This window comes from Choloepus didactylus, chromosome 5 (assembly GCF_015220235.1).
Source record: "Choloepus didactylus isolate mChoDid1 chromosome 5, mChoDid1.pri, whole genome shotgun sequence".
NCBI lineage: Eukaryota > Metazoa > Chordata > Mammalia > Pilosa > Megalonychidae > Choloepus > Choloepus didactylus.
Genome location: NC_051311.1, coordinates 145,962,829 through 145,981,744, shown reverse-complemented (window position 1 = coordinate 145,981,744; position 18,916 = coordinate 145,962,829). Strand labels below are relative to the sequence as shown.

Genomic DNA, 18,916 nt, shown 5'->3' with positions numbered 1-18,916 from the left:
CACTGGTAATTGTTTAATATTTATTAAACATTCCCTAAGTATATCCTGTCATAAGAGATGGCATTATTAGTCCTCTTAAAGTCACACCTTTAAGAATGGTAGAGAAAGGGAACAGTTTATAATAGAACCTGAAGTGTTGTTTCTCAAAAACCTTATGACCATCCTTTTGCTCTTCTCTTGCTGTGTGAATCTGGCAACCCCAACTGCTGAATCAACCCTACTTTCTACTTCCTTACCCAAAACACTCAAGTCATGAGCTGCTTTGGGGGAAAAAAAAAAACAAAAAAAACAACTATGGCAATCTCTCTGATTTCAAAAATCACTCTCGTCTTTAGTGTGTTTCTTGAGGTAGCAGTTTGACTCACTAACTATCCCCCTCATTTGTGAGAACGACTTTCCTGGTTTTCCATGATTTGTAATCATCATTCATATGTGTGTTACTACCTCTAAATAGCTGAAGAGATTTCAGTGTATTGGGAAAATAAGTAGTAGTATAAAAATAAATTGCCCTCAACCTAAGATGCCCATCCAAAAGTGGAAGTTTGAAGGGAGTATATGTGGTGAGAGCCTAAAGAAGCAAGATGAGAGAGGGGAGAAGGTGGGGGAAGACATCAGGTGGGAAGAGAAGGAATGTTTCTCAATATGAAAAAACTGCAGTTTGTTCTGGTCTCCTTTCTGTTTCTTACTAATGTCTCTAGTTCTTTTTTACTTTTTCTTCATGCTCTCCTCCCAACTCGTGCTTTTCTAATTCAAGTCCTGGTTCTCTAATCAGGATGGCCCCAATGTCTTGCTCTTTTAAGCTTTTCTTCTCTTTCATAAGATGTGTATAGTGTAGGAATAACTGTTTTCTTGCCTAGGAGAAAGACTGGTTTTGTGTGCTGTGATCCTATAGGTGAAAATGCCCCACAGAATGCTGTATACCTTCTAACATTCAAAGTCTAGCTTTGGGCTCAAAAATTAGCCTTCCCTTCTACAGAGTTTCCAGACTGTTTAGATTAAGCATGAGCAACAGCCTTTTCTTTCCCACTTTCCATACCCATTTCAGTATTCAACCTCAACACCAAGTATAATGATAAAATAAAGAGACTAATTTCCCTATGTACCCTTAGCCATACAGCTTATTTTGTATTTTTGCTGACTCTTTAAAACCCTGGAGAAAGAATACAAGTTGTCTCCATGTAGTGCTTACTCCAGTGCTAGAATGAAGATACCAACTTAAATTAGCTAAATTTATAGAAGGAAAAAAGTAAATCTGTCCCAGTCTAACTTTAAAGAAAAAAAAAATGCTATTTTCATTATTGCTCACACTTACCTTATCAACATATTTCTCAGAATTGTAAAATCACAATGTTCACCATTTTCAACTGTAAAAAAAAAAAAAAAAAAAAAAGACCAAACACATTATATCCACTAAACCAAGACTTTGCAAAAGAAATTTCACAGGAAATCAAAGGTAACAATGAGAGAATATACAAAAAGTCTTGATTTTTCATTAAGGTTTAATACTGTAACAATACTCATGTTTAAGAGCATGACAGACAAGTGTACTACAACATTACTAAATTGTAGCATAGTCCTCAGTAACTTGAACAATATCCTAAACAATGCGATATTATTAAAAGACTAACAAATAGGTAAACAATCATGAGTCAATCTTAGTTCTAAATAATATAATACAGAAGATTAAACGTTAGTTTAAACCAACATAATAAACACAACTTTAGGGAAACAAGCCTATTGCCAAGAGGACTTTTTGAGGTTTCATGTTGTAACTAAGATAAACTATTTAATTAGTGTTTAAAACTCCTTACAAAACTAGTAAAGGGGATCTGTTAATAATGAAATGATTTTACTCCAAAGATGTGAACTTTTAAAAGTTCTTTTCATTGTTGAGAGTCCCAGACCCATCTAAGAATTGGAAAGAAGTGATAAGCCTTCTCTCCAAAATTATTTTCAGATTTAGAAGGTTCATTGGATCTCCTGGAAACAATCTTTGGGCCCCAGGTAAAGAACCCCTGCATTATTAGTATTTGCTCTGGCAAGAAAACAGGAATATACTTGATGATTGGGCAGGAAAGCGATGATAACAACTGACTTTTAAAATAGACCTACTAGGATTTAACTCCTGAAAAACAGGAGTGTACTTATGAAGAAAAGGAAACTAAATGGAAATGAAATCAGAACCATCCTTGAAACTTTAGATAATATCAATGCAGTACACTTGTACTACTTAATATAAATACAAATTTTTGACCACATTTGTGAGAACTTACAGAAAATCACTTACTGAAGAAAACCTTACCTTCAGCAACACCCCAAGGATACTGCCTTCCTCTGACCCTTTTGCCATTAACTTCAATGATAGTATTACTACCCACCACAGCAAGAGGTAAACGGTCCTGTAAAACAAAGAATTCTTATTCAAATATATCTGTAAAGTCCTCACAAATTCAAGAATAATGAAGTTACATTACTTAGCAGATTAGAAAACAAATTTACCTTGACAGTTTTTGCACCTGATTTTATACAGGAAATCAGACACTATTTGTAAATTGCCATTACACCATATTACCACCAAGGTGAACAATAAACCAAATTATATTTTCCCTGAAAATTTAAGACGACTAAGGCACATGCTGATCAAATTGTTTGAAAAAAAAGTCACTTCAAAAGGAAGCTGTCCCACATAGGAAAAATAAAAAGGGTAAAAAAATATATTAGCATTCAGAAGGAAAAAATTAAGCTTGTGACTAGTCTGCCAGGTGGTTTGTGAACCAGCCCTCACAGTACTTGGAGCAGGGAATATTATATTTGCCAAGCTCTAACACTGGAACTTCCGATATAGGGGACTGTGTTCATATTCATCCATACTAACCTCAAGCATGGCCTTCTGAAATTCTTGTGGTTCCCAGAAATACATAAGTTGTAGCTATTTTATAAAACCTCAGAAAGTCTTCATTAGTCAGGAATAAGTATTCCATTACTTCAAGATAATTATTGATTATTTCCTATATAACATCATTATTGATACATTTTTGGACCTAGGGTATTTAGGAAATCACTATAGATTATAATATAAAATTATGTTGGAATAGATTTTTGGTTGATTTTTTAAGAAGGACAAGATAAAGTAAGTTTTGTCTGGCTCCTAAAACAAAGATTTAAAACTAACAAGTGCTTAAGGACTCCCCTCAACTCTAATCTCCTATTTTTTCATGGGTGAAAACATAGTAAGAAATCAGTTAATTGAAAACCATCTGGAGGCAGGAATTGTGTTCATCTCTCTATTCCGTACAATGCCTTATTACATATAATAATTAGTCACAAAGTTAATCTGACAAAGTTAAATTGAACACTAAATAATCTCAAATTAATTTTGTAAGCCACCTACTTAAAACACTGATATTTTTGTTTTTTTCCTATGCATATGAATATTAGAGTACATCTTAAGGCCTCCAATATTTTAGTATACATATGGGAATAAATTTACCTTTATCTTTTTAACAAGCTTATTTTCTTCTTCATCATCTGTTTCAGGAAATTCATATATTTTAATTTTATGTTCTTGGATTTCTTTCATTATCTAAAATGGAAAAGAAAGCAAAAGAATATCATACATAATTAGTGTATTAGCCTTATTTTTATTATATTCTTCTTGAACTCCTACTATGAGTCCTCAGCTACTGGTCCCTTAATGTATTTCAGCAATGCAAAGCTGTAATCTAAAATCAAATTCCTATGTTGTTGTTGTTTTAAACCAAAATACCATTACCAAAATCCAATTATTTTGGAAGTGTTGAAGTCATATGGTTACAATACCAAAAGAGTTCTAAAAATGACGTTAAGATTACAGGAAAGGATTTCTCTAGTTGATTTCTACTATAATGACTTTAGGTCATTTATTTAGAATGACAGATTCTTTCTTATTCAGCTGAATCAACAGTTTAAACTCACCTACAAATTTTAACAGAATTTGACAAGCATTAAGTAAGACTAAAGCACTGGCTCCAGGAGAAAAACTTGCACGCAGTAATCTTGTATATACATGTGTATATGCACAAATCAAGGAGCCAACAACTGTAAGACTGGGCAAAAGTTCTGGAGAAAACATGCCCTGGAAATTAAGAAGCTAAACATTAATAAGGAGAATTCAGAAAACCAAAGAAAGATAATTTGTTAACATCAGAGATAATCTAGTTCATATTAAATGATTTCATCCCAAATCATTCCAAATTCTAAACAGAATACAGACATTGAGATAAATTTAACTACCTATCCTATTCGACCTCACAAAAAAGTAATGGCTAATAAAGAACTAGGTCCCGGTCTGTGCTGGTATTTTGGCTCTCATAGCAGAGGTCCCCAGCACTAAAAGATTCCCAAACAAAATGTGTTACATGATTATTGTGCTACTCTATGGTTTATAAATAAATTAAATAAATAAATAAATAAATAAATAAATAAATAAATAAAGGTTACTACTGGGAAAAATGGGGCCACAGATCTTTTGCAATTAAAGTATGTTGAATATACGATCTACACAGGAAAAACATGAGAACAAATGATGATGAGTCAAATACATGAATAAAGGAGAAAAACAGCAGTTAGCTCTAAGAGCAGTGGTTCTTAGTCAGAAGTTGTATAAAAAATGACCTGAGTGAGCATGTTCAAAATAACAAATAACAAAGCCCATCTTAATCTACCCAAACAATTGGGAGGGATAGGGTTCAGTAACTCATTCTGAAAAGCTTTCTAGCTGATTCTGATAGGTGCCTCTGGTTAGGAACCATTATTATAAGCATAGTTAATAGAAAATTGTACAGACACTAGAATATGAGCAATTTGAAAAGTAGTGATCACTGCTTATTCATCTTTTTTCTCTCTAAATCCTCATACAATTTCAGGTACACAGGAGCAACTGAGTAAATACTTGATGAAAGGAAAAGTTATTATTCAAAACAATTTGGTTTATGTTAATACAGAGGAAATAAAGTAGATAAGAGAGTGAGTGGGCTTTGGTTCTATACTGCCTATGGTTCAAACCTTGGTTCTGCCAATCACTAACCATGTGATCCCAGACAAGGTACTTAAACTCCTTGTGCCTGAGTTTCCTCATCTGTAGAATAGGGATAATAATCTACCTTGTAGGTCATTGTTTGGCTTAAATAAGTTAGGACATATAAAAGTGCTTGGCACAGTAAATGCTCAATAAATGTTAGCTATTCTATCATGTAAATAAGAAAAATAATTTTAATACGTATTTTTTAGAATAAATCAAGATAGAAGGGGACAAATGTATTGTGATGATCAGAATTTGAAACTTACAAACAGCACACTACAAAATAAAAATGGGAATGAACAAATGGAAAATAAATGGAGAAACATGTACACCTAGTAGAAACACAGTAAAAATGTTGTACCACAACATTCAAAAAATTTATACAGGTTTAACAACTGCAAAACAGTTTTCAACTGACTTTTGTTTTTGTAACAGGTTTTGTATAACAGGCATTTTAAAATTCGTATTGAAAAAGCCTAAAAATCAAAGTATTTTGTTACTAAAAGAGACTAAAGAGACAGTAAGAAATAATTCTAAGATCTGTTTTTAAGTACTGTATAAAGTAGCTGTGGTTTAAAAGTCATAACTCTGGCCTAAAATAGAAAACAGACTATTGAAACAAGAGAGAGGTTTCAGAAATTGACCCTTCATTTCATAAAATGTAATACATAATAAAGCAAATGCAACAAAATGAGCAAAATGAAGTCATTATTTAAATCAGTTCTATTGCAATAACTGGTTATTAGTTTAGGAAAAAAGCTTAAGTTATGTATATCTTGTACATTGCAAATAACTACTAAATGGATTAAATGCTTAAAATCCCAGTACATTAACAAGGAAGTAAACTCCTATTATGGAAATACAGTACTATAACTGGTAAGGAAATAGAGGAAATAAATTATAAGATGAGTAAATTCATTTTTGTTCATATTATGACTTTTATACAATGAAAACAAAATTAGGATAGAGAAAAAAAAAAACAAACTTGTGAAAATGAAAGAGAACTGAATACCCAAAATAAAAGGAACAGAAACACACGAAGGCAATACTTCTGTATCACAGAAGATACTACTGTTCAAAAAGACAAATCACTTGAACAGGATGTTCAAAAAATGACCCTGCTTTTAAAAGTGTTCAACTTTTCTTGAAAATAAAAATGAAAGATAAATGATGATTCTGTGAGCCAGTGATTGTATACTTCGGATGGGTTGTATGATGTGTAAATATATCTTAATAAAATTGCATTAAAAACAAATCCATTAAAAAAAAAAGGTTAAAAAAACAAACCCAAAAACAAAACAACAAAAAAAAGAAAGTTAAAGAAACTATTAGGTTCCGCTTTCTTCCAAAAAAGTTGTAAAAATAAAAATGACAATGCTGGCAAGGCTATAGTGGAACAGATGAAAGGAACTGAACTGCTGTAGTGGGAAAGCACCATGGCAAAATGAAAAAAAAAAAAAAAAAAAAAAAATCCATAAAAATAACTAAACACTTTGAAAGAATAACCCTCTTTCTAGGAATTCATTCTAAGAAAATTATTCTAAAGGAGTAGAGGGGGCTATACAGAAACATCTAAAGTAGCCTTATTTATATTGTATTTTTAAAAAACTGCCAAAGGTTAAAGGTTCTATGCTAGTGGATGAGAGCTTTGAGGAGAAAACTAAGGCAGAAGATTATTTTTAAAAGTTTTTTTAATACAGCAAAGCATAAACAATAAAATAGTAAAGCAGCAAGAAAAATGGATTACAATACATTAAACTGAAAATATTTTTAAAATGCAAATTATGTGAATGGTACAAGGAACCCCAAGAGTTAAAACTCATTATGCTCACCTGTTTTTTGTTTTGTTTTAATTAAATTCAGTTTTACTGAAATATATTCACATACCATACAGTCATCCATGGTGTACAATCAACTGTTCACAGTACCATCATATAGTTATGCATTCATTACCACAATCTATTTCTGAACATTTTCCTTACATCAGAAAGAATAAGAATAAGAATAAAAAATAAAAGTAAAAAAGAACACCCAAATCACCCCCCTCATCCCACCGTATTTTTCATTTAGTTTTTGTCCCCATTTTTCTACTCATCCATCCATACACTAGATAAAGGGAGTGTGATCCACAAGGTTTTCACAATCACACTGTCACCCCTTGTAATCTACATTGTTATACAGTTGTCTACAGGAGTCTAGACTACTGGGTTGGAGTTTAATAGTTTCAGATATTTATGCTCACCTGTTTTTTAAACTGTTGGCACTCCTCTGGTGTGAGTGTGTCTGCTTTGGCAATAAGTGGGATGATATTCACTTTTTCATGTAAGCGCTTCATAAACTCAATATCCAATGGTTTAAGTCTGAAATACATAATATTTAATATGACTGAATTGATCAATTTGGGGGAATATGCTTAGTACTAAATTAAATACAATGAAACTACTTTACTTACTTAGCTGAAACACTCTCTCTGAAGATGTTATTAGGTGAACAACAGTTAGGTAGAACAGGACTTCAAGAAGCATTGGAGTGGCTAAAAGGCTTTGACTCCTGCTCTTGAACATCCTGGACCATTAGTTTTGGTCCTACAGAGGAAATGGAAAAACCAGAAAGGCTCCTAATAGAATTTCCTAGAACAGCCTATATATTTATTAATCAAATTTTATGAATATTTTGTTTTTAAATGAAGAAATGGTAGCTCTCTTTCAACCTCCCCTTTAGTTCTTCTTTCTGTCAGCTATCATTCTCAGAGAAGATGACCAAAAGAGAATCTTCATCATCCCTTTTACCCGATAAAATCTGGCTGCTGCCTCTACTTTACCACTATACTTTCAAACGAGTCACCAAATATCTTCTTGCTGCTAATATATTAACAGCAGCTAACTAAAAAATACCATGGTGCTTACCATTTACTTTCTAGTTTGCCCATTATGAAGCATCTGACTTTACTCTTTCACAAGCTGTTTCCTTTTAGGGTACTTTTCAGAATCCTCTTTGTATGCCAGCCCAGTAAGTGGTGTATTCCTCAGAATTCTCTACTGGGCCCTCTTCTCTTACATTTTTTTGTATGACATCATCCTCTATATCAAGACTTCATTTATCCACTGAGAGCCAATGACTCCCAAATCTTCATACCCACCCAGATTTTGCTCTTGAGTTTCAGATTCGGTAGAGTTTGGCTCTTGAGTCAGACTACCCAGTGGATATGTTACTGGGATATTCCCAAGGACACTTCAAAATCTTTTGACCAAAAACTCTTCTGAACACACCCAAATTTCCCCTTCCCTCCTATGCTTAGGGAACGGCACTGCAGTCTACACAATTACTCTGGCCTGAAACATGGGATTCCTCTTCCTCTAATTTTCACTTCCAAAGATTCACCAAGACTTGCTGGACAAACAAATACATTATGTATTTATCCCCATTACTATCACCTTCATACAGGTCACCAAGACCTTTTTAAAAGAAAACAACACAAGTCTATCTGGATTCCCTCCAAACTATCCACACTGCAGCCAAAGCGGTCTTTTTAAAATCCAAATCTGATTGAGTCATTCCCTGACTGAAAACCTCACTGAAGGCCAAATTCCTTAGCTAGTGCAGCCTAAAAGGCTGTCAAAATCTGGCCTCCAGCTGGCCTCATCTCTATCATTCTTTACTTATCTTTTGCCACTTCGTACTTGCAGTGTTCCAGCCTTTATGAACGTCTCACAATTCCCTGAAAGCACCCATACTTCGACCTCTGCCCACAAGCTACTGCTTCTGCCTAGTATAACCTCCATTACCATTCCCTTCCTACTTGGCCCGCCTATTCATCCTTAGAACCTTGCTTACAATCCCCATCTCCTCTGGAAATCCTTCTCTAAGATCAGGCATCTTTCAAGGTGTTCAGAGCACATAATGGGCTTATAGTAACTGCCTACCTATGTATTTACTTTCCTCATTTTATAGGAAGATCCTCTAGTGTAAGAGCTTTTCCTCATTCATCTGTATCCCCAACATCCAGCAGTGTCTAACACTTCAGAAGGTGCCCAAATATTTGTTGATAAAGAGAGTAAGCTGCAGTGTTTTTCCTTATATTCTTTAGCAACTCTAAATAAAACCAAAGAAATTCCTCACATCTGGAATATACTGTGGATTAAAAACTTACGTTCCAACCAGAATAAATGAAGACAAAAGAAATATTTTGCATAGGAATACCATTCTAAAGTGGCATCCTTTTCTTGTGTTTTAAAAAACCATGAGAAAAACAGAATAAAGGTCTAAATAGCATTCTATTTTGTTATGAATTTTACTGACCAATGTTTTAAAATGACAAGAAAGTCCTTGCTAGGGGTTCTCTTAGAGTTACTCAAGTTTTATATATAAAAGTTTGCTTTTTTCATCAATTCATTACATACAACTCAAAATACCATGGACTATTCCATCAATCTCAGATTTCTAAATTGTTATGGTTCCTTTTCCAGATTATACTTAATTATGATTAAAATGGAAATTACCGACACTTTGTTAAGTTATTATAGTAGGCTTATGCAAAAGTATAAGCCTGCTTACACCAATGACAGAAAAAGCAGAGTCCAGTTCATCTAAAATTTCAATAAATCTTAAGAGCATTTAATACAAACTATTAAAGCCAAATACAAGATTTTACACTTACAAAAAAAAAATCTCACTTGCTGAATATTTACTATAATATCCTGTTAAAGAGAACATCATTTAAAAATAATTATGACAAGGACATTGGGGAAGTCAACTTCTTAAATATAAAATAACAGGGCCATTTAAGTCAGTAAAAAAAATAAACTTTAGGGCAAAAAGGTAAAAACTTTAAAAAACCCCGATAAAACCCCTTTGCCTTTTTAAATTAGTATACAAATTTCAGGTTACAAATATCAGCAGGAAAACATGGTTAATTCACAGGTAGATTATATTCTGGATGAAATTTTTCCTCTGTCCATTTATATATAAAAGTTTGCTTATTTTCATCAATCATTACACATAATGTTTTGTTTTGTTTTTTGTAACAAACAAAAAATGGCCCAAAGCCACTAGATATCATTTGAATCACAGTGAAAATTTTTCTTAAAAAAAAAAACCAAACTTGTTTCCTGTACAATTTTCCTTCCAGGAGATGGGAAGAATGAATTTTATGAGAATTACTATAACTTGGAGAGAGTCCAAAGGATCTAAAATAACAAAACTGATTATAAGCTGACTAATTTATTTTGAATTCACTGCAGATTAAAGACTTCATTCTTTGCTGTCTTCTAGGAAAAACCTCCAGCAAGTTAAACTAGAGTAATAAAAAAACATATATTTTCAGGGAGAAGCTCCATGAGTATTCATTAAAGGCTATACAATGTGTTGTATTTCTTTAGTAACTTTATTGATATAATTTACATACCATGCAATAGGCCCACTTAAAATGTACAATTCAGTGACTTTTAGTATATTCATAGATATGTGCAATCATCACCACAACCAATAAAAGAACATTTTCACTACCTCAAGAAGAAATCCTGTACATATCTCCTTTTGGCTATCACTCTCCTACCCTTTAGTATCTCCCTCAACTCCACTAATGTATTTTCTGTCTCTACAGATTTCCCCATTCTGGTCATTTCGGATGAGTGGAATCATATGGTATGTGGTTTTTGTGACTGGTTTCCTTCACTTAGCATGTTTCAGTTCATTCATGTAGAAGCATATACCAGTACTTCGTTCTTTTTTATGACTGAATAACAGTCCATTGTATGGATATACAATATTTTGTCTATCCAAGATAGACATTTGGATTGCTTCCACCTTTTGCCTATTATAAATAATTCTTCTATAAACATTTGTGTACAAGCTTTTGTGTGGATTTTGTTTTCATGTCTCTTGGATATATACATAGGAGAATTTCAAGGTCATATAGTAATTCCTATTTAATTTTTTGAGGAAATGCCAAACTGTTTTCCAAAGTGGCTGAACCATTTTACAATCCCATCAGTAATGTATGATGGTTCCAGTTTTTCCACATGCTTGTCAACATTTGTAACTGTCTGACTTTTTAATTCTAGCCATCCTTGTGGTTAGAAAATCATTGTGACTTTTATTTACACTTCCCTGAGGGCTAATAATGTTGAGCATCTTTTCATATACTTATCGGCCATTTCAATATCTTCTTTGGAGAAATGTTTACTTAGATCCTTTGCCCATTTTTAATAGAGACAGTTTTACTTCTTTCTATTCTGGATGCCTTTTTTTTTTTTAATTTAAAAATTTTTTATTTATTGAGATTGTTCACATACCATACAATTATCCAAAGATCCAAAGTGTACAATCAATCAATTTCCCCCGATACCATCATACAGCTGTGCAGCTATCACCAGAATTAAATTTTTTTTCAATTTTTAGAACATTTTCATTACTCCAGAAAAGAAGTACAGACAAAAAAGAGGAAACTCAAATCCTCCCATACCCCTAACTACCCCCCCTCCATTGTTGACTCATAGTATTGGTATAGTTCGTTTGTTACTGTTGATGAAAGAAGGTAAAATACTACTAACTGTAATTAGTTGGCAATAGTATATTTTCCCTATATACCCCTATATATTTTTTTTAAGTTTCCGAATAGTATTTAATTTTCAGATATTTCTAGTCATCTTACTTCATATCACAAAATAGAGGCCATGTTATAAATTCGACAGATGAGGATATTGTTGCACTATTCTCACCATAAATAGGTTGCAGAATAAATCTGAATACAGATCAATACTTCCCCTTCTTCCTCCTTTGTATATTTACAAACATGCCTACACATAACCCTTGCTATTCAGATTATTTTTATCTGAACCAAGGAACTAAATGCATTGAGATAATTTTGTTTTGTTTATAGGAATTCTCACTGTAAACTATACAAGCTTAGGGATCAGAGAGTAAATAGATTTTTTTTTTTTTTTTTTTGCCAAACCCTCTATCTGAACTCAGAAGCTAAAATGGTTCAGTATTTTTCATTAACTATGCAGTAAACAGCAAATGTTGGGTCCACAATTAATGTTCTTTTGTTTCAGTGTATGACACAGAAGTTAATAATTCCCACTTAAATTTAGTGGTTCAATGACTAACCATAACAGAAGTCTCCATATATAAATAGACATTTTCACCAACACTGCTCCCTGTATGCCTTTGCTCTATATATCCCGTGCCTATCTCCAGACAATGGCATCTAATCGACACCAACCAATAAAACATAATTGAGAACACACATTTTTCAATGGTCTCAAAAGTTCAAGAGTATTCCTTTGGATTTTCAAAAGAAGTCTATATTTTCAGACTTAGATTTAATAGTTTTTAATTATTTTTAGTCTAATTCCTGTTTTATCAATTAGGAAACTAAGAGTCATCTTACGAGTTAAGTGAGATGACCACATTTACAATCAGCAAGTCAAAAAGTGAGGCAAGTATCTTCATCTTTTGACTTCTAGTGTTTCAGAAAGACTGCCGTACCATAAACCTGAGTTATCCATTTGAAATAGACTGAAAGAAATGGTAGCATGGAATACGATGTGATACCAAGTATGTTTTCTCCTTCATAATGTCACCATTCTGCAATGTCTGTTTATTCCTCTCTGAAATATGGAATTAAAAATAATTTAATAAAGGGTTGTGTCTTATGATGACTATGATAATAAAGCCAAACTTATATTCAGTTGTCACTATATGGCTTAAAAAATGCATCTTCATCTAATATTACGGAACCTTTCTCCATCTCTCTCTCTCCTTTCTTTGTTTCTCTGTCGGTAGGGCTCCTTTTAGTATCTCAAGTAAGACAGGTCTTTTATTAGCAAAATCTCTCAGCATTTGTTTATCTGTGAAAAGTTGAAGCTCTCCCTCAAATTTGAAGGAGAGCTTTGCTGGATAAAGAATTCTTGGTTGGCAATTTTTCTCTCTCAGAATTTTAAATGTCGTGCCACTGCCTTCTCACCTCCTTGGTGGCTGCAGAGTAGTCACTACTTAGTCTTATGTTTTTTCCTTTGTATGTGGTGAATTGTTTCTGTCTTGCTGCTTTCAGAACTTGCTCCTTCTCTTCAGTATTTGACAGTCTGATAAGAATATGTCTAGGAGTGGGTTTATTTGGATTTATACTATTTGGAGTTAGCTGGGTATTTATGCTTTGTGTATTTATGTTGTGTAGAAGGTTTGGGAAATTTTCCCCAATAATTTCTTTGAATACCCTTTCTAGACCTTTACCCTTCTCTTCCCCTTCTGGTACACCAAAGAGTCTTATATTTGGATGTTTTATTTTATCTATCATATCCCTGAGGTCCATTTCAATTTTTTCCCCATTCTTTCTTTCGTTCTTTCATTTTCCGTTTTGTTGTACTCCAGGCTGCTGATTTGTTGTTCAGCTTCCTCTAGTCTTGTACTGAGTATCCAGAATCTTTTTAATTTGGTCGACAGTTTCTTCTATTTCCATAAGACCATCTGTTTTTTTTATTTACTCTTGCAATTTCTTCTTTATGCTCTTTAGGCTCTTCTTCATATCTTTTATATCCTGTGCCATGCTCTTCTTCATGTCCTTTATATCCTGTGCCATGCTCTTGTTGTTTGTCTTTAGTTCTTTGATTAATTGCTCCAAGTACTGGTCTCCCCTGATCTTCTGATTTGGGGGTTTGGGTTTGGGTTATCCATATTGTCTGTTTTTTTCATATGCTTTAAAATTTTGCTGTTTTTGGCATCTTGGCATTTGCTTAACTTGATAGGGTTCTTTTAGGATATGTATGCTAATTCAAAGACTTCTCTCTGACTTGTCAGATCTACAGCTTGGTGGTGTACACTTTCTCTACCTAACCAGCAGGTGGCATCTGCGAGCCACCTATTCCCCTCAAGCCGGTTCTCCCCTACTTTGTCTTTGTGGTGTGTGGGGGTCTGATTCTTGTCGGGTCCAGTTAGTGCACCAGTTTTGCGTGTGTACTTGGTGCTTTCCCCCCTGAATGTGGGGTATGTGCCTGAGCCGTTAAGAAGCGAGGGAGGCTTTAACAATCAAACCTCCCAGGTGTTCCTGGAGATTTAAGGCTGTTTCAAGAGTCTAAACCTTCAGTTCGGTCTCACCAGTTTGTCTCTGCTGCTGACCCACAAGTCCTTGGTATTGGCGTATGGTCCCTGGGATTTCCGAGTGGGCCCCTCTTCCAAGCCGTGCCCTTCCAGGGCCTCTGCTAGGGAAGGTGGTGCTACGTTACAAGTGCGCACTGACCCTCAAGGGAAGTTCTGGGCTGCAGGGCTGTGTAGGGGCATTCCCAGCCTGCTGAAAGGATGGCTGAATGAGGCGTGTTAATTTCCTCCATTTCGCACTGCACTGTCTTCCTAGCTCCGGGACAGTCAGCTGCAGGTTCACGAAATGCTGTTGTCCATGCCAGATATTGTAGCATGTGCGCGCACTGCTGGAAATACTTCCTGTCACACTGGGTTTTTTTGGTGCAGCTCTGGGTTGTGGCGCCAGTGCCGGGCAGGAGTGTTTCCAACCCACCAGGAAGATGGCTATAAGGGGCGTGGGTTTTTTTCCCCATTTTGGCTAACCTCTGCCTGCCTCGCTCTGGGACAATTAGCAGAAGGGGCGGGAAAGGCTATTGTCCACGCCAGATACTGAGGTGTACTCACAGGTTGTGGAGACGCCATTCCTGCTGCACTTCCCTGTGCAGTTCTCGCTGCCGTATCTGCAGCTGCTTTTGGGTTTTTAAAAAAGAAATAGTCCAACTCCAACCGCCAACCCGTGGTTTCCCCGGATACTCAGCAGGCTTACTCACTCACTTCAGAATGCAGGCTCCCGGTTTCACCAAGTGCATGGTCCCTGTGGACTTAGCAGACCTTGTCCAGCTGGTGCATCGCTGGAACTGGTGTTCTGGGTGACTTTCTGGCTTTTATCTAGTATTTTTCATGGTGGTGTTTTTTTGCACTGTCTCTCCTAACCACCATCTTTCGGAGGTCTGGAGCCAGTTTTTACTTACTGATTTTATCCTGTGATCTCGGGCATTCCTTTCAATTCAGGTTGGTGTATGATGAGTGGACGGTCACATTTGTCTCCCTGCAGTTATTCCGGCTTATTTACTAGTTGTTTCTGGTTTTTTTTAGTTGTTCCAGGGGGACTACTTGGCTTCCACTCCTCTCTTATATCCTCCTCCTGGATGCCTTTTATTTCTTTTTCTAACTTAACTGCCCTGGTTAGAACACTCAGTACAATGTTGAATAGAGGTGGCAAAAGCAAACTCTTTGATTTGTTCCTGCTCTTAGGGGGAAGGCATCCAGTCCTCCACCATTAAACTGTTCATCAGTTTGAAGGAGTTTCCTCTATTCCTAATTGGTTGACAGTGTTTTTAATCATCAAAAGATGTGGGATTTTATCAGATGCTTTTTCTGCATCCATTGTGATGATCGTCTTTGGTTGTTTATTGTATTTATATGATGTATTATGTTAATTGATTTTCATATGTTAAACCAACCTTGCATCCCTGAGATAAATCTCAGTTGCTCATGCTGTACAGTTCTTTTTATATGTTACTAAATTCAGTTTTTTAGTATTTTGTTGAGGAATTGTGTTCATATTCATAAGAAATACTGGTCTGTAGATTTTTTTTTTCCTTGTGAATACTTTGTCTGCTTTTGGTATCAGTGTAATATTGACCTCTTAGAAAGAAACAGAAGACCTCATCCAACCAATCACAAGCAAAGAGGTCCAATCAGTCATCAAAAAGCTTCTCATAAATAAATCCCCAGGGCCAGATGGCTTCACAGGGGAATTCTACCAAACTTTCCAAAAAGAACTGACACCAATCTTACTTAAACTCTTTCAAAAAATTGAAGAAAATGGAACACTACCTAACACATTTTATGAAGCTAACATCAATCTAATACCAAAACCAGGCCAAGATGCCACAAAAAAGGAAAACTATAGGCCAATCCCCCTAATGAATATAGATGCAGAACTTAACAAAATACTTCCAAATCGAATCCAAAGACACATTAAAAAAATCATACACCATGACCAAGTGGGGTTCGTTTCAGGCATGCAAGGATGGTTCAACGTAAGAAAATCAATCAATGTAATACAACACATTGACAAATCAAAAGAGAAAAATCAAATGATCTTCTCAACAGATGCTGAAAAAGCATTCAACAAAATCCATCATTGCTTTTTGATAAAAACACTTTAAAAGGTAGGAATTTAAGAAAACTTCCTCAATATAATAAAGAGCATATATGAAAAACCCACAGCCAGCACAGTACTCAATGGTGAGAGACTGAAAGCCTTCCCTCTAAGATCAGGAATGAGACAAGGATGCCCACTGTCACCACCGTTATTCAACATTGTGCTAGAAGTGCTAGCCAGGGCAATCTGGTAAGACAAAGAAATAAAAGGCATCCAAATTGGAAAGGAAGAAGTAAAACTGTCATTATTTGCAGATGATATGATCTTATATCTGGAAAACCCTGAGAAATTGATGATACAGCTACTGGAGCTAATAAACAAATTTAACAAAGTAGCAGGATACAAGATTAATGCACATAAGTCAGTAATGTTTCTATATGCTAGAAATGAAAGAAGTGAAGAGACACAAGAAAGAGATACCATTTTCAATAGCAACTAAAAAAATCAAGTACCTAGGAATAAACTTAACCAAAGATATAAAAGACCTATACAAAGAAAACTACATAACTCGACTAAAAGAAATAGAAAGGGACCTTAAAAGATGGAAAAATACTCCATGTTCATGATAGGAAGGCTAAATGTCATTAAGATGCCAATTCTACCCAAACTCATCTACAAATTCAATGCAATTCCAATCAAAATTGAAACAACTACTTTGCAGACTTGGAAAAGCTAGTTGTCAAATTTATTTGGAAAGGGAAGATGCCTCGAATTGCTAAAGACACTCTAAAAAAGAAAAACAAAGTGGGAGGACTTACACTCCCTGAATGAAGTTTCCTATAAAGCCACAGTAGTGAAAACAGCATGGTACTGGCACAAAGATAGGTATATCGATCAATGGAATCGAATTGAGAATTTGGAGATAGACCCCCAGATCTACAGCCAACTGATCTTTGATAGGGCCCCCAAAGCCAATGAACTGGGACCTAACAGTCTTTTCAACAAATGGGGCTGGGAGAGTTGGATATCCATATCCAAAAGAATGACACAGGGCCCCTACCTCACACCCTACACAAAGATTAACTCAAAGTGGATCAAAGACCTCAATATAAAAGAGTACCATAAAACTTCTAGAAGATAATACAGGGAGACAGCTTCAAAATCTTGTATTAGGAGCTCACTTCCTAGACCTTACACCCAAAGCACAAGCAACAAAGGAAAAAATAGATAAATGGGAACTCCTCAAACTTAGAAGTTTCTGTACCTCAAAGGAGTTTGTCAAAAACATGAAGAGGCAGCCAACTCTAATGGGGAAAAAATTTTTGGAAACCATGTATCTGACAAAAGACTGATATCCTGCATATATAAAGAAGTCCTACAACTTAATGACAATAGTACAGACAGCCCAATTATAACACGGGCAAAAGATATGAAGAGAGTTCTCTGAAGAGGAAATACAAATAGCCAAAAAACAAATGAAAAAATGTTCAGTTTCACTAGCTATTAGAGAGATGCAAATTAAGACCACAGTGAGATACCATCTCACACCAATAAGAATGGCTGCCATTAAACAAACAGGAAACTACAAATGCTGAAGAGGATGTGGAGAAATTGGAACTCTTATTCACTGTTGGTGGGACTGTATAATGGTTCACCCACTCTGGAAGACAGTCTAGCAGTTCCTTAGAAAACAGATACAGAGTTACCTTTGATCCAGCAATTGCACTTCTTGGTATACACCCAGAAGATCTGAAGGCAGTGACACGAACAGATATCTGCATGCCAGTGTTCACAGCAGCATTATTCACAATTGCCAAGAGATGGAAACAACCCAAATGTCCTTCAACAGATGAGTGGATAAATAAAATGTGGTATATGATCTCTTAGAATAAGTTGGGATGTGTTCCTTCCTTTTCTGTTTTTTTTTTTTTTAGAATTGTTTGTAAATAACTGATATTAATTCTTCTTTGAATATTTTGTAGAATTAAGTGGTAAAGCCATCTGGGCCTGGGCTTTTCTTTTTGATCTACTTTGATTTTCTTGAGTTTTTTGAGTACTGATTCAATTTCTTCACATGTTATAGGTTCACTCAGATTGTCTGTTTCTTCTTAAGCCAGTTTTGGAAGTTTGTGTTGATGTACAGTCGTTCATAGTATTCCTTTAAAGTCCTTTTTTCCCCTTAAGTTCAGTTGTAATGTCCCTGCTTTAATTTCTGATTCTAGTAATTTGAGTCTTCTTTCCTTGTTTCTTCGTGAAACTAGCTAAAGGTTTGTCAATTTTGTTGATTTTTCAAAGAACCAGCTTTTGGTTTTGTTGACTTTCTCTATTGTTCTTCTCTTCTTTCTCTCATTAATTTCTGCTCTAATCATTATTTCCTTCCTTCTCCTTACTGTAAGTTTAACCTTCTTTGTCCATTGTCTTAAGGTTGAAGGTTAAGTTATTAACTTGAAATCTTCTTTTTTTAATATAGGCATTTGCAGCTTCATTTGCTGTTTGCCTTCAAGACCATTTCCAAGGGCTTCAAAGGGTTGTTTTGTTTTATTTTTAAAATAATTTCCATCAGTTACACTGGGGAGCTGGTCAGCAGAACTCTTCACACTATCATGATGGAAATTAATTTTTGTTGTGTTTTTATTACTTTTTTTTGAGCCCTGTACAATGGGTCAGTTTAGTGTTTTAAATATGTGAACTTCTGCGAACATTATGGAAGAATATCAGAAACAGTAGAA

The 18,916-nt window shown here is 34.9% G+C and overlaps 1 protein-coding gene across 4 annotated transcripts in view; it reads right to left on the bottom strand.

Annotated features, from left to right (window-relative positions):
• The window catches only part of SEPTIN7 (septin 7), a 110,194-nt gene that overhangs the window by 24,560 nt on the left and 66,718 nt on the right, over positions 1–18,916 (bottom strand). For all 4 annotated transcript variants that reach the window (XM_037837068.1, XM_037837067.1, XM_037837070.1 and 1 more), the window contains 4 exons: positions 7,302–7,419; positions 3,491–3,583; positions 2,303–2,399; positions 1,313–1,364 (listed from right to left, as the gene is read on the bottom strand). In XM_037837068.1, coding sequence (XP_037692996.1) covers positions 1,313–1,364; positions 2,303–2,399; positions 3,491–3,583; positions 7,302–7,419 — 360 coding nt within the window. The remainder of the gene's footprint in view (positions 1–1,312; positions 1,365–2,302; positions 2,400–3,490; positions 3,584–7,301; positions 7,420–18,916) is intronic.